General features: G+C 28.5%; 1 protein-coding gene across 1 annotated transcript in view; it reads right to left on the bottom strand.

The window, feature by feature from the left end:
• Window positions 1-2,743: 2,743 nt before the first annotated feature.
• Window positions 2,744-14,293, bottom strand: part of LOC117181607 — a 327,912-nt gene continuing 316,362 nt past the window's right edge. The window contains exons 24-29 of the mRNA XM_033374469.1: window positions 11,288-11,546; window positions 9,665-9,776; window positions 9,359-9,481; window positions 8,662-8,816; window positions 8,229-8,308; window positions 2,744-5,052 (exon numbers count right to left, since the gene is read on the bottom strand). Coding sequence (XP_033230360.1) covers window positions 4,884-5,052; window positions 8,229-8,308; window positions 8,662-8,816; window positions 9,359-9,481; window positions 9,665-9,776; window positions 11,288-11,546 — 898 coding nt within the window. The 3' untranslated portion in view covers window positions 2,744-4,883. The remainder of the gene's footprint in view (window positions 5,053-8,228; window positions 8,309-8,661; window positions 8,817-9,358; window positions 9,482-9,664; window positions 9,777-11,287; window positions 11,547-14,293) is intronic.

Below are 14,293 nucleotides of genomic sequence, written 5' to 3' on the forward strand. Positions count from 1 at the left end.
CAGCCTTGGAGGAGATTATGTTGAGAAATAAAAAAAAAAAAATTCTTAAAAACGTTGTTTTTCTTGGTCAGGCCGGAAACTTATCAATCCACCCTCGTATAGCCAGATTTTGTTGACATTTTCATCGCAACTATCTCTGATTCAAGCGCACGGTGGGCTGAACAAGTTTTGAGCGAAAAGTAAAGTTTCACTTTTTAAAAATGAAAATTTGATTTTTTATCACCGCCCCATGTTGAGAAAACGTGCCCCACGAACGAAAACCCCACTCAATTTAATAGAAATCTAATAATATTTTTAATAAGCCGTTTTATGTTATCGATTTGTCAACTCAATAGCTGTAAATTTAATCATTGTTTTGTGAAGAAAAGTTCGATTTTTTATCACGTATGTCCCGAGCGAAAAAAATTCATCCTACATTTTCTCATAATCTACTTCAATTTTTTATAAAACTTTTCAGAGTTCAGTTTAGCATTGCTTCATCTTAAAAGCACTTTCTCAATCATTTTAAATAAAAAATTTGATTTTTGACAACGATTTTTGTATTTTTTGTAAGATTGTGAAAATTCGAGTTAAGCCCTCAGGACATGTCACCCTTCACTTCATTAGTGGATCACTTCATACCAGAATTACATCTTTTTTATAAGATTAGGGCCTATTCCTATTTGAATAAAATTTATATTCGGAGAGAAAAAATGGCGAATTTCAACAGTTTTTGTGTACGCTATTTTTATTGCAACCCCCTTCTCAACACCCTTAATTCTGAAAATTTACTCAGAATTTGTTCAGAAAATGAAAATAATATTTAAAGAGAACCATAAAAATGCAAAAATGATATATTTTTTATGAAAATTTTTTCATAATATTAACAATAATAATTATTATTATATTATATTTTTCCTTATATTTTTTTCACTGCAAATGCAGAGATTTATCATAAAAGCTACATTTAGTGACAAAATATTCGCATAAGTTAAACATTCTTATTGTATAAAAATGTGCAAAAACATGACCAATTATAGTGTTTTTCTCATAGTTGGTCGTAGTCAAAAAATTTCTTAGGTAAGATGTTTTCATATCTGCGAACAATAAAATAGACTTTATTTTACTAATACAACTGATTGTCCGAAAATTGTACAAAATTCTTTGAAAACCCTTAAAAATTTTGAATTCTCGTTAAATTCCCTAGAATCCTATTAAATATCCTAAACTTTTTTAAATCCTTTAGAATCTCTTGAAATTGATAAAATCCATGTAATCTTGTAAAATCTCTAGTAATCCCATAAAAATTGAGATAAATGCCGTAAATCATCTTGAAGTCTGTAATTTTTTTCATAATTCCTTAAAAAATGATGATAAGTTAAATAAATGTTAGGAAGAATTTTTTTAAATATATTTTGTTTCTACTTGTTGATGATTTCTTAAAATCTGAGATTTTCGGAAATTTCTTGAAATCATGGAAATCCATTGAAATACACTGGAATCTATTCAAAACTCTATGAATTCTGCTGAAATCTCTAGAAAATACGCCAATTTTTTTAAATTTCTTGAAATCTACATCAATTGCTTATAAGCTTACGGAATATTTTAATTCTTTTCGAAATCCTATAAATCCTCCGAATTGTGCAAAATTCCTTAAAATCTCTTGAAATTTTGTAAATACTGTAAAAATATCTTAAAACCTTCGATGTATTCCGAAATATTGCGAAATCATCAAAACTTTCTTAGAAATTGTTGAATATTTTGAGATTTTATATAATTCTCTTTAAAATCCCATGAAATGTCTCCGAATATTTTAAAACACACTACGTTCTTTAAAATCCTTTGAAATATGTAAATTTGGTCAATTTTGTGAAATCCCTAGAAATATGTTTAAATTCTGTGCAATATCTTGAAACCATTAATATCTTTTAAAATTCCTTAAAAAATCTTTGAATCTTTGAATCTTAGAAATTCATCGAAACCCCATAAAGCCTTATAAAATCCGTAGAAATCCTTAGAAGGCCCTTAAATTTTTATTCCATTTCATTTAATTTACTACCTAAATTTCTCTAGAAATTCTACGTCATTTTCTGAAATCCCTTGAAATCCTTGAATATCTTTGATACCATTTTAAAATAAATCTCTTCGAAACATCTTGAAATCTTTTTTAATAGTCTAAGATCTATGAAAAAATATAAAGTCCTTTTAAATCCCTGAAATCAGTTGAGAATCTTTAAACAACCTTGGGATTTGTTTTCAATATGTCTTTAAATTTTTAAAGACTCTTTTAGTGTTTTAAAATCGTTAAGATCTCATGGATTTTGTATAAATCTCTTGAATTGCTTTAAAATCTTTGTAAACCTTTGGAATCTTTTAAAATTTTAATTTTTTAGATGGCCAGTCAGCAAAGAAGTTTGAACATATGTTTAAAAATAAACAGAAAAAAGTTACATTATAATAGCAAACAATTTGAGAAAATAATAGTATCGTTAAAAAATGTATCTAAAAGTATCAATAGTGACGTGAGTCCGAGGCCTGAGATTATATCAGTCTGATTTGACAGGAAATTAAATCAGCGATTATTTCATTCAAATTTTATAGTGCATGCTCATAACAAATTTGTGTCTTAAAGCCTTTAATGGTTGTTTAACACTCATGCATTTTCATCTGAAAAAATAGAAGTGTAAATAATTTTCGGGTTAATTTCAATTGTATAAATTGGAAGTTTCTGTATGAATTAGTTTTTCAGAAAAAAATTGCGTCGTCAATTTTAGCAATGTATTCGTCATATATATTGGTTACATACAGAGAACGCAGTGTGGTGTTCAGCGCGCATTTACAGAATATTTAAAAGTTTAAATATCAAAATATAGAAGCCGCCATGAGCGTTATTCAGGTCAAACAGCTAGGGCTAAATGAATAAATATTTTTCAGTAAATGATAAAGCAGATAAAAAAATTGTTTCACCTACAAGACCGAAATCTATGGCTGTTCGGTAAAAAAAACTCTTCAAGAATTGAACGTCGACCGTTGAAAGTGGACATAATCGCAAAATTAAACTCACCAGCGGTTCAGTTTAATTATTTTTATCCTAACAGTTTCCCATGGGAAGAATTTTATTATTCGTTTCTTTCTCGCCACCTCATTGGCCACATTTTTGATACAGAGCGCCTTTAACTAATTTAGCAGGTGAAAAAATCGCCTCTTTATTCCGCACATATATTTATTTTATAAATTTATTCATTTTTATTTCCAAAGAACCTCTCTTCAAAATTTCAAATTCCTTCGAATCTCCAAGTTCGGAATTTTTTCGAGAGTTTTAGAATTTTCAATTTCTCTGAAAAACTTTGCTTTTGTCTTCTTTCGCAGAAACTGTCTGTCCAAAGTATTCCAAGAGTATCAAATTTTTTTTTCACCAGAAAAGTTTATCGTTATATCAGGAGATATGTAAGGTGGATTCATAATGGCTTTATTTTTTATAATATAATATTTCGAGGACAATGTAAAGCCAGTAGGGGATTATTAACAGACTAGAAGATGTGAGTTCAAGAAGTTTTTTTTAAAGAGACTCCTGAGGGACAAAAGATGCCTTTATTCTTAGAGATTTAATGCCCTTGGTTTAGGAATAGCAATTACTCTAAAAATTTTAATAGTAGCTGTAGCAACAGTCATTTTATCGATAACACGTATTAACTAGTATTGTCTGATTTTGAACTACGTCGGAAATGACGCACTTTTCTACAACTTCACTCTAAAACTGGCAATTTTAAAACGATTTTAAAATCACTAAAATCTTGACAATACAAGTTTTTCTGATAAAATCATTTTGTTCGAGAAGTACAATATTAACTCTCTTGATTTTCAAATTTTAGAGAATGACACTCATACACATAATAAAGTTTAACGTTAACTTATTTTCGATAAGTTTTCAAATATATTTTTAGACCTGCAAACTTGGGTCATAAATCATTCGTTCTCGTCTATCCTATTTTTAAGATTAGGTATAAATAATGTTTACAAAAATATGAATTTGGGAAGGCAAACTCTCAATAATGTTTGTTAAATTATTCAAGTAACTACTCTCAATAATTGTACTCATACGAAGTATGCTTTTGAGTAGAACATACCACGAAGAGTTTAGTTTTTTCAAAACAAATTATTTTTGAATGGAGAAGCACTTACATATACATAGTTTCTATAAATCTTGCATTTGAATAATTTTTTGTGATGTAATATTCTTTCTGAGAAAGTTTCATGGTATCTGAAACTGCAAGATTTTTTATTGGATTGAAAGAAATCCACATCTTTTGAAAATGTAGATTTAAATAATGCGCTCTGCAATTATTTTTGGTAGGCCTTTACGAGGAAAACAGCGTTGTGGATGCACAATTACAAAACGATATTACAACAATAATAAATTATTAACGTTATTGTACACTACTTACACGTTATCTTAGCTTATATTTGGTAGATGATACGTTACGTACACGACAAAATTGTCATTAATGATTGATCGAGTGCACGTGTGGTCGATTGACGTGACTGTGATCTTAGGAAGACTGGCGTAATTTATAAATGTATTTTGCAAAAATTATCGATACCTCTACATCAAACTTAAAAAGGGATTTAAAAGGTTTCTTTAAAAAATTCTCGGTGGAGAATTTTATAACTCCTGAAAACTTATATTTAGGAAGGATCGATCCTGGAAAAGAGGAAATGACGCTAGGACATTTTTTTATATCTGCCGGATATCAGTGTTCACGTTGTGATGATTTCTTGAAATCGGGGTCGTTGTTTTTTTTTTTAAATTGATAACTTTGATGGTTTTTCGATACCCTTTTTCCGTGAAGTGATCTTCCTCACGATCTTTTGGCCCGCTCTAGATCACGGGATTTTAGCCGTCCTCACAATCTCTCGACGTAGTTTCCGGGGAAGGTACCAAAATATCCGGTTCGCTGACTGGAACCCACGTACCATCCATCGTCGCACTTTTCCATTACGTAAACCGTATCCCCTTCTTTTAACTCCAATTCGTCTTCGTTCTGCGGTCTATAGTTGTACAACGCTCGGTATCTGAAAAAATGATTTATTATTTAATAAAAATGAACTAGAGAACAAACAAGCACTATTATTTTTAAAAAAAGTAGATGGGGTACAATTATCGTTTGTGGCCACGTTTGTTCCATTAGTAGCCTCTCATAGAATATTTCCATATTTTATTACTAAAGAAAGCTAAATTCGTCAAAGATACGTATTTTTAATTAATTAGGTACATAAATTATGAATTCTAATATTTAAAATTTGTAAATATATAAAAAAATTGCTACTAATGGTTAAATAGCCACAAATCCTTTAAAAACAACACAAATAATTGTTTGTTTTTAACTAAGTATTATATATTAATTGGTACTAAATAAGGGTTTGAGTAGTTTTAACATTTTGTGAAATCTTTGAAACCTTTCAAAATTTCGAAATTTTCATTTTAATCTTCTGAAAGCTTATTAAATCCAATACATTGCTCTTAAACCTCATAAAACTGTTAAAATAATTTAAAACGTTTTCCCTTAACATATTTTTAACCTGTTGGAATTTCTTGAAATCTTCAGAGTACCATTTAAATCTTCAAACATATTTTTCAATCCCTACAAATCATCTGAAATTTCTTTAAATGTTTAAAAATCACTAGAAATTCTGTGAAGCTCTTCGAAAGCTTTAAGAATATTTGAAAATGGTTTGGAATCCCTTAAAATATTTTGAAACAAGTTGAAACATTTATAAGTTTTGTAATGCCATGCAATCTCAAAAGATTCTTGAAAATATCTATAAATATTCTTGATACACTCGAAATCCTTAGAAAATCTGTAACATCCCTTGAAATATTTTAAACTTATTTGAAAACCATATAAAATTGCTATGAAATGTCTTGAAAAATTTTATAGTATTTCGAAAATCCCTAAAAAATCTTTGGAAATACTTTTTAATTCCTAAAAAATCTTTTAAATCTATTGAAAGTCTTAAAGTTTTGATGATATGCCCTGAAATATTTTTACGCCTATTGAAAACGCTTAAAATATTTTTAAATTTCCCCAAATACCTGGAATTCTTTTTTAATCTATTACAATTCATAAAAATCCTGTGAAAGTCTTTGGAATCTTTCACAATTCTTTAAATAGTCTATAAAAATCATTTAAAATCGCTTGAAAATTCCTCGAAGTCTCTTGAAATCTGTTGAAGACACTTGAAATAATGATGAATACTTTGAAATATTTCGAAATACTTCGAAAACGTTGAAATTATTAAAAAATTATGAAAACCAAGGAATATCTACTGAAAGCTTTAGAAATTTTGTAAAATCTTTAGAAATCTTTCAAATCCAAATATCTGGTGTACCCTCAAAAATTGAATGATCAATCCCTCAACATTAAAGAATTAACTGCTGTTAATTATTATTTTTTTAATGAAATTGAGTTTTATTCTCTTATTAGCAAAGCAAATAATTTAAGATCTGTATTTGCTAGAAAAAAAATATTTCGAGACAATGACGATCACAAATTTAATTAACTGAAATTGTAAACAAATTGAAAGATAGCAGCGGATTTCATTTTTAAATTTCAAATGTAATAAATTAAGCAATTTCAAGTCATTCAAAAGCTTATCAGGATTTCAACAACCATAAGTGCAAGATTATAGAGACATTTCATTATACCTCTTTCTTGAGATAGAATATTTAATTATTTCTGTCAGATTTAGAGGAAAAAACTACTTACTCTAAAAATCCAGCAAACATTTATAATGCTTTGTCATTCGTAAATTAATGATTAATCCTAAAATTGTTAATTTAACAATAGTTACACAAGTTTGTTTTCTAGCTTCAATTGACGGGCCGAATTCTATAACGCCTAAAAATTTTTCTCGATGAAGGGCCTCGGAACACTTTTCAGAGAAGTTTCGATTTTTGATTTTCAAATTACATAGAAAAAAATAATAGAAAAGTTACAAAGAACATTTAATTATTCATCTTTTTCCTCAATACAAAAAATGTATAACTTTTTCCGTTTTCGATGTAAGCCTTATAAAACTATTTTTTTATTTTTTCATTTAACTCATCGTATGTCGTTGGGATCTTTCGACCAAATCTACAGGAAATATTCTGTATGATGTTTGACGACCGAAAAACTAAATAATCAATAAAATTTTTTGTTTACACAAAAGTTATAAATTTTTATTCGAGACATTGCATAAATCATGCATTCATGTCATCAAACTCATGAGAAGTCGAGCGAATTATGAGCAAAAACAAAATTACCATCTTATTATTATTTATTAGTCGGAAATAAAGGTATACAAATATGAAAAATATGATGCATTTTCAAATGCAAAATGCACCAATAAGTTTACAAACATCAAGATCAAACAAAAACAAAATGAGACAATGCATTGCATAATATTGTGTATAATTTCTTTCCTCTACTCTTTCTTTTAACTCTATGTGCTGAATCAGTCAAAAAATATTTAAAGGAAATAATTTTAGTTTGCAACACACAATTCAGTTTGTTAAATTCCGACTAATAAATAATACCTCATGTTGAGCGAAGTTGCGTTTCCAAGTGAACGCGTTGAGTTGGTACATACGCGTAAAACCCGGACCACGCGGCCGTATTTTTGTAACTTTTACAACCACTTTCCCATTATATGTCTTTTTTTGCTCAAAATTCACTCGAATCACCATTACCTAGAAGGCATGAATGTATGCTTTATGCAAGGCTTTAGTTAAAACTTAATAACATGGGTTGAAACAAAAATATAATCGTATGTCATTTACTCTTATAGTCGCAAAACGCCATAAAGAAGGTTTTTTGTAAATTTCGTTACAAATCCCCAAAAATGGGCTGCATTGCGGTGAGTTGAAGTTAAAAAACATTTTTTTTCGGGTTTTTCGGGTTTACTTAGAAAACAACAAAAGTTAGAACTTCTTTGTTCAGATAAAAAAATATACGCAATTAAATATTCTAAGATAGTATGCACTTTAAAAATTAAAATTCGAAACTTGATTGGAAAGTCTCCTGGTGGTCAACGCCGTTCAGCAAAAACAGTTGTTAGGTGGTTACAGAATCCTCGCAGACTGTACGTAGTGAACATCCTTAAATTCTTCTTGAGGCTCAACATTAAAATTCTTCGTTTTAATTAATTTCTATTTTCGATTCAGTTTTCATTTAACAAACTAAATAATAATTATAAATTAAACTTACGGCATTGGTTCAGAGTGTGTATCGATGTGCAAAGTTTCATTGACAGGCGCTACGTGCAGTTTACTTCCTCCCATTCGTGGCTGAAAACGAAAAAATTAGACACTTTGAAAGTCTAAAGAAGATTAAGTAGTTTAAAATATCCAGAAGATTTTTAAAGTTTTTGAATCTTCAAATCAATGTATAAAAGAATTAAAATCTTAATCTATTGAATTCGAATCATTTGAATCTGGAAACCCCAAAAATTGAACTTATAAGGCAAGTCTTACCGCCATTTAGATTACGTGTACAAAACACGAGACAAAATGGCTTCTTCATTTGGGCACAGTTTTTGAAATCCTATTTACCGATGAATTCCAGGGGATTTAATCAATATTGTTTTTTCAACTGAAAAAACAACTTTTTATTATACTTTTCACTACAATGAATAACTCACCAATGAATTATAATGGGGCTGTGATGAGTTAGTGTTAACTGGTATTGATGGTGTATAATGATGAGGTCCCATGCTCATTTTGCCACCGGCAGATCCATTGGATAATAGACTGTGAGCTGCTGGCGAGGCAACAGGTTTCGTTTGGACGGGAGTTTCTAAAATGAAAATTTGTTGATAAAAACATTAAAGTGCATTATAGTGCTCCTACTCTTACGATGTATCTTCTAAATTCTATTTGAAAAATTTAAGATTAAGTATAAATTATTTATTGAATTTTTATTATTTTTATTATAATGACAATTATAAAACAGATAAACGTAAACAGGAATCAGCCAAAAAGAATAAACGATTAAATAAAAATCTAGTGAATGTTTGTTTTAAAAAGGCGGATTGGATGATCGTCTTTTAAATAAAAATGATGCGTTTGAACAGATATTTTTTCATTCTTCTTAACATTTTTTTAACGAATTGAAATTTGTCAGACTATGCTCCCATAGTTAAATTTGAAATTGTCTTGAATCAGTCGCTATCGGAAGTAGCCCAAATTGAGGATTCACTAAGGCTTCAGATAGATTGAAATTTTTTAATCCTTCTTTTTATTTCTGGGCAATCAAAAATTACAACTTAAATCCTTAGCTTATATAATAAGTCGACTAAATAATCAATTTAGCATCATTTAAAAAAAATAATAATGTACCTGGCCTGTGTCCTGGTTCTACGATTACATCGACGTAAGAAATCGGAAAGATTCCCTTCCGACTTCCAATCCGACCTTCATACCAATTTTCGTCAACCCTTCTAGTTAATACCACCATTTCTCCTGGAATGCAAAACAAAAATTTCAAAAATAGTACATAGATATAATTAGTGTAGAAAACTTTAATTTTCCAGATAGATTTAAATCAATGAAAATGCAGTTTTTAAAATTACTAAAAAATATTCTAAAGCAGAATTCTTTTCAGGAATACTACATAAAATAATATTAATTTATAATTTATTATACCTTTTGCTAAAGACAATTCCAGATTTGTCTGAGCGATAAAATTGAATTTGGCTCGTGCTTGTCCTTCATAGGGTTTCTTTGGTGTCGTTCTAATTCCATCGTATGGAAGAATCTGCAATAAAAACAATATACTTAGATGGCTTTCAATCTTCCAATTGAGGGCAAGACACATTGTGCTTCATTTTCACCCTGAATTGAAAATAAATTTTAACAATTATTCTTTTTGTGTTTAAACAAGTAAGCTCTTGTTTGTATATAATTACAAAAAATTATATTTAAACACACAGAAAAACTTAATTTATCATTATATGTACCATTTCATAAGAAAAGGTACCGCTTAGTCGATCATAGTTTAGGAGACATTTGTGTTTTTCAGAGTGGCCGAAGGTCAGGAAAAACCTGAGAATCATGGAAAAGTCAGGGAATTATATTGGAATAAAGACATTAAATTTGAAATGCTAAAATTTTAATTTGAAATTGTTTTATTCTTTTTATAAAAGATTCTATCTACAAAATTCTAGAAGATTATGATTCTGATATTTGAAGATTAATGATCAGGCAAAAATAAAGGGGTTCCGAAAATGAAGTTTTGTGGCCAACCTAATGTAATATTCTTGTAATTTAATCGCTTTGTATTTTTATTTATATTTCTTTTGCAGTTGATTCCTCCTGACGATTATATTTTTGGTTAAAAATGTTATTATTTGGTTGAAAATTCAACTGCTTTATTAAAAATTCTTGTGTTTGAGTTGAAAATGTAACTACTTTGGAAGAAAGTCAACTTTTTGTTAAAAATTGTTCTTTTTAGGTTGAATTCAAATGTTTTTTATTTTAAATTAAAATCTTTTTTCGTTTAAATTTTTCATGATTAATTTAAAAATAATCTTTTTTTATTGTAAATAAGTTTTTTGTTGAAAATTCATCATTCGTAAAAATTAAATTTTCTTAACTAAACATTAAACTATTCCTGGTGAAGATTCATACTTTTAGTTGGAAATTTATTTCTTTGTTTGAAAGTTTAACTATTTTATTGAAAATTGATCATTTTTATTTGAAAATTCAATTGTTTGGGTGAAAGTTGAACTAATTTGTTCAAAAAATATGGGTAAAGTTCTTCTTTTTGGTTGAAAATTGAAACATTTTGTCAAAAATTCTTCTTTAGGCTAGAAAGTTCAACAATTTGGACATACATGTCTTCTTTCCGGGCTGAAAAATTTTCATTATTTTAGTTGATAACTGACCTCTTTAGTTGAAAATTTGACTATTTTCTTGAAAATTCGTTTTTTGTTGTTGTTTAAATTTAATTCTTTTACTGATTTCACTTATATATTTTTGACTGAAAATTGGACGTTTTTAACATTCATTTCTTTTGGTAGAAATTGTATGTTTTTGTTGAAATATCAACTATTACATTTTTGGTTCAGAATTGAATTTTGTAGGTTGAAAATTCAACTAGTTGGTTAAAAGTTTTTCTGTTTTGCTGAAAAATCATCTCTTTTTCCTTAAATATCAACTATTTGGTTGAAAATTTATCTGTTCACTTAAAAATTTGAAAGAAAGATTCTTTTGAAGAAGATAACTCCGGTTTCTCATTTGAGTTAAAATGTTAGAAAAATATTTTACCTCGACATAATTGAAGGGGAAGAGTCCTATCATGGCATTGTGTTCTCCCTCAAACCAATTTTTGTCCACCTGACGCCTGACGAAGATGAGATCTCCTCTTCTGAAAGTCAGCTCCCTAGGAGACTGACCAATAAAATTGTAAAGTGCTCTTGCCACCAATCTTGGTTCCGGTGTTTGCTCTTGAGATCTGCTTCTCTGGCTAAGGTCATCAAGAAAATCATCGTATCGGTTCAAAGATATCGGGGATTTCTGGGAAGGTCTGCAATTTTAAAAAAGGTTCATAAAGTGAAATCGTCCAGAAACAGAAAATTGTTTCAGGACTTATACAATAACATTCAACTCTTCCTATTAAAAGAAATTATACATTGAAATATTTCATAGATTTTTTCCAAGAAAATGTTACCGACTGAGAATAAAATTTCTATTCTTTTGTTTTCCTAAAAAAGCTAACCTTAAGCTAATTCTTAAGAAATTAAACTTATGAAGAATTCTAAAGACGAAAATAAGTATTTCGTTTAATATTTTAAATGACAAGCTACCAAACAAGCGCACTACACCGAGAAAAATGTTTTCTCGGTTAAAATCAAAACATTTTTTTGTAAACACTCTGATTTAAACAAGACTTATATTTGAAATCAACAAAGTTTGTTTGATTTAAACAATTTTTATTTGATCCACATAAAGTTTCTTTAAACTAAACAAATCCTTTATGAAACTAAAATAAATGTTTCTTTTTAATTAAATTAAACTTTGTTTAATTTAATAAATATTTTGCCTTTTTCAGATAAAGTAACATTTTTTCAGTGTATGAACTTTAATATTTCCACCTTTAAAATACCTACATTAAGTTGTATTGCACTAAAAAAAGGTAAATTAGTCCAAAAAACGTATATTCATATAATTAAGCACTTCACTTATAAGCTTTGATACTCTTAGAATAATGTTTTTTTGAATCAAAGACAAATTTGTTTAACCCCATATCCAAGACAGAAGTCTTTGGATTTAAATAAATGTGCTTTAAGTTAAACAGTAGTGTGTTTGAATCAAATAAATTTTATTTGAATCAATAATATATTTTTTTGGCCCTATATCGAAGACAGCATTTGTTTCATTTAAAAAAAGATTGTTATACTTAACATATGGTAATATAGCAGAAAATAGCTACTAACGGGTTAATAGCCAAAAACGCATACAATTAATGCAAATAAATATTTTCTGACCACTCTTCAAAAATTTTAAAAACCTTATAATTTTTCAAAATTCTTTATATACCTTGAAATATTTTTAAATGTCATGAAATCCTATACAATTTTCTAAAACCATACAAATTAAAAAAAATTTTAAATACATAATTTGAAATTCTTAAAAATTTAAAAATCCGTCACAATCAATTGCAAATTTTTTAAAGACCATAAAATTCCAATAATTTTGATGAAATTCCCTAAAATCATTTAAAACCTATCAATATTACTTGAAATCGTTAAAGTCTTAAACAGATATTTAAAAATATTTTGCAGTGCCTAAAAATCTTCTGAAATTCTTTAAAATGTTTAGAAATCACTTGAAATTCTCTGAAACCCCTTGAAATCTTTAGAAAGAAAACTAGTGAGATCGCTAGAAATTTTGTTGAAACCACTTGAAATCTCTATGAACCCCTTAAAATTATCTAAAATAGGTTTAGATTACTATTTATATCTTGGTGAATACCTTGCATAAAATATATTTTGTTCAAACATATAATTATTATAGAAAAAATATTTCTGAAATATTTATATGAACATAAATTACAATATTGCCCACGCTAAAATTTTTACAGGGCAAAAATTAAATAGCAACAAATAGAAAATAAACTTCTAAGAGCTAAGATCATTATTTCATTTGCATTTCCCATATATAAATATGAGAAACTTTGAGTTATGAAGTTTCTCTTAAAGCCATCAATGAAATTTAAATTATTTGAGAATACAAGTGCATTTAATGAATGAATATGGGAATGATTGCTAGGCTCTAACTGAAAGATAAGATGCTGTTACAAATTTAATTACTGTGAAGGTAGGAAGTCTTTATTTTTTCCACATTGCTACATCACGCGTGGCTAACAGTGCTCTACTTTCTTTTCAACGGGACTAGCCATAATGTTTGGGGATGTTTATCGTCCGTGCAAAAAACATTGCATGACCCTGATTCATTGCTAATTTTTTGACGAACGGTACACACGTGAATTCACGAAATTGTTCTGGTTTGCAATTACTTATGAAAATGTACAGACATTTTTAAATAGATATCTGTTATATCTCAATAACTGCCGTCTTTTCAATTTTTGAAAAAACGTGTTTCATTGAGGAGTGCTCATTCTATTAAATTAAACAAATTTAAGGCGAAATTAATGGAATTTTAGTAAATACGCTTGTCGTCCTAATGTCAAAAGATACAACAGATTTCCATTTATTCTGTTTTTTTCGGATTCTTAAATTTTCTTTATTGTTCACACACGGCAAGCTTGAGCCAAGGTTGACCGGAAAAGTGAATTTTGCTAGCCCTGTTTTTTCTGACTACATTTTGGGGATGTTCCTTTTTCAGAAATGTTCATTCCTAATTTTTTGTGCGGTACTTGAATATTTTTTTTCCATGAAATCATTTGAAATTTACTGGTGAATTGAAAAAAATAAATGTTTGGTTTAGTTTTGGTGAAAAATCTATTTACCTTTATTTCCATAGGCACTTTTTTCACGCGGGGCAGACTCAATACTCAAATATCAAATCAAGCTAGACAATTACATCAAAATGTTTGGCAGTGAATATTTTTGATTGAGAAACTATTCAAAAAACCACAATTTTTTGTTGTTGCAATTTTACAGGGAATTCTGTGCACTTTAATGGTTGTTCTGACTACTTAGGCGCGCAATTCACTGACAAGGAAACTATCCCAGGTGTCCCTCACCGATTTTGATGAAACTGCAATATGTTGTAATACATCGAAAAATAAGAGACACGTATTTTTTTTTA

Source organism: Belonocnema kinseyi, chromosome 10 (assembly GCF_010883055.1).
Source record: "Belonocnema kinseyi isolate 2016_QV_RU_SX_M_011 chromosome 10, B_treatae_v1, whole genome shotgun sequence".
Classification (NCBI taxonomy): domain Eukaryota; kingdom Metazoa; phylum Arthropoda; class Insecta; order Hymenoptera; family Cynipidae; genus Belonocnema; species Belonocnema kinseyi.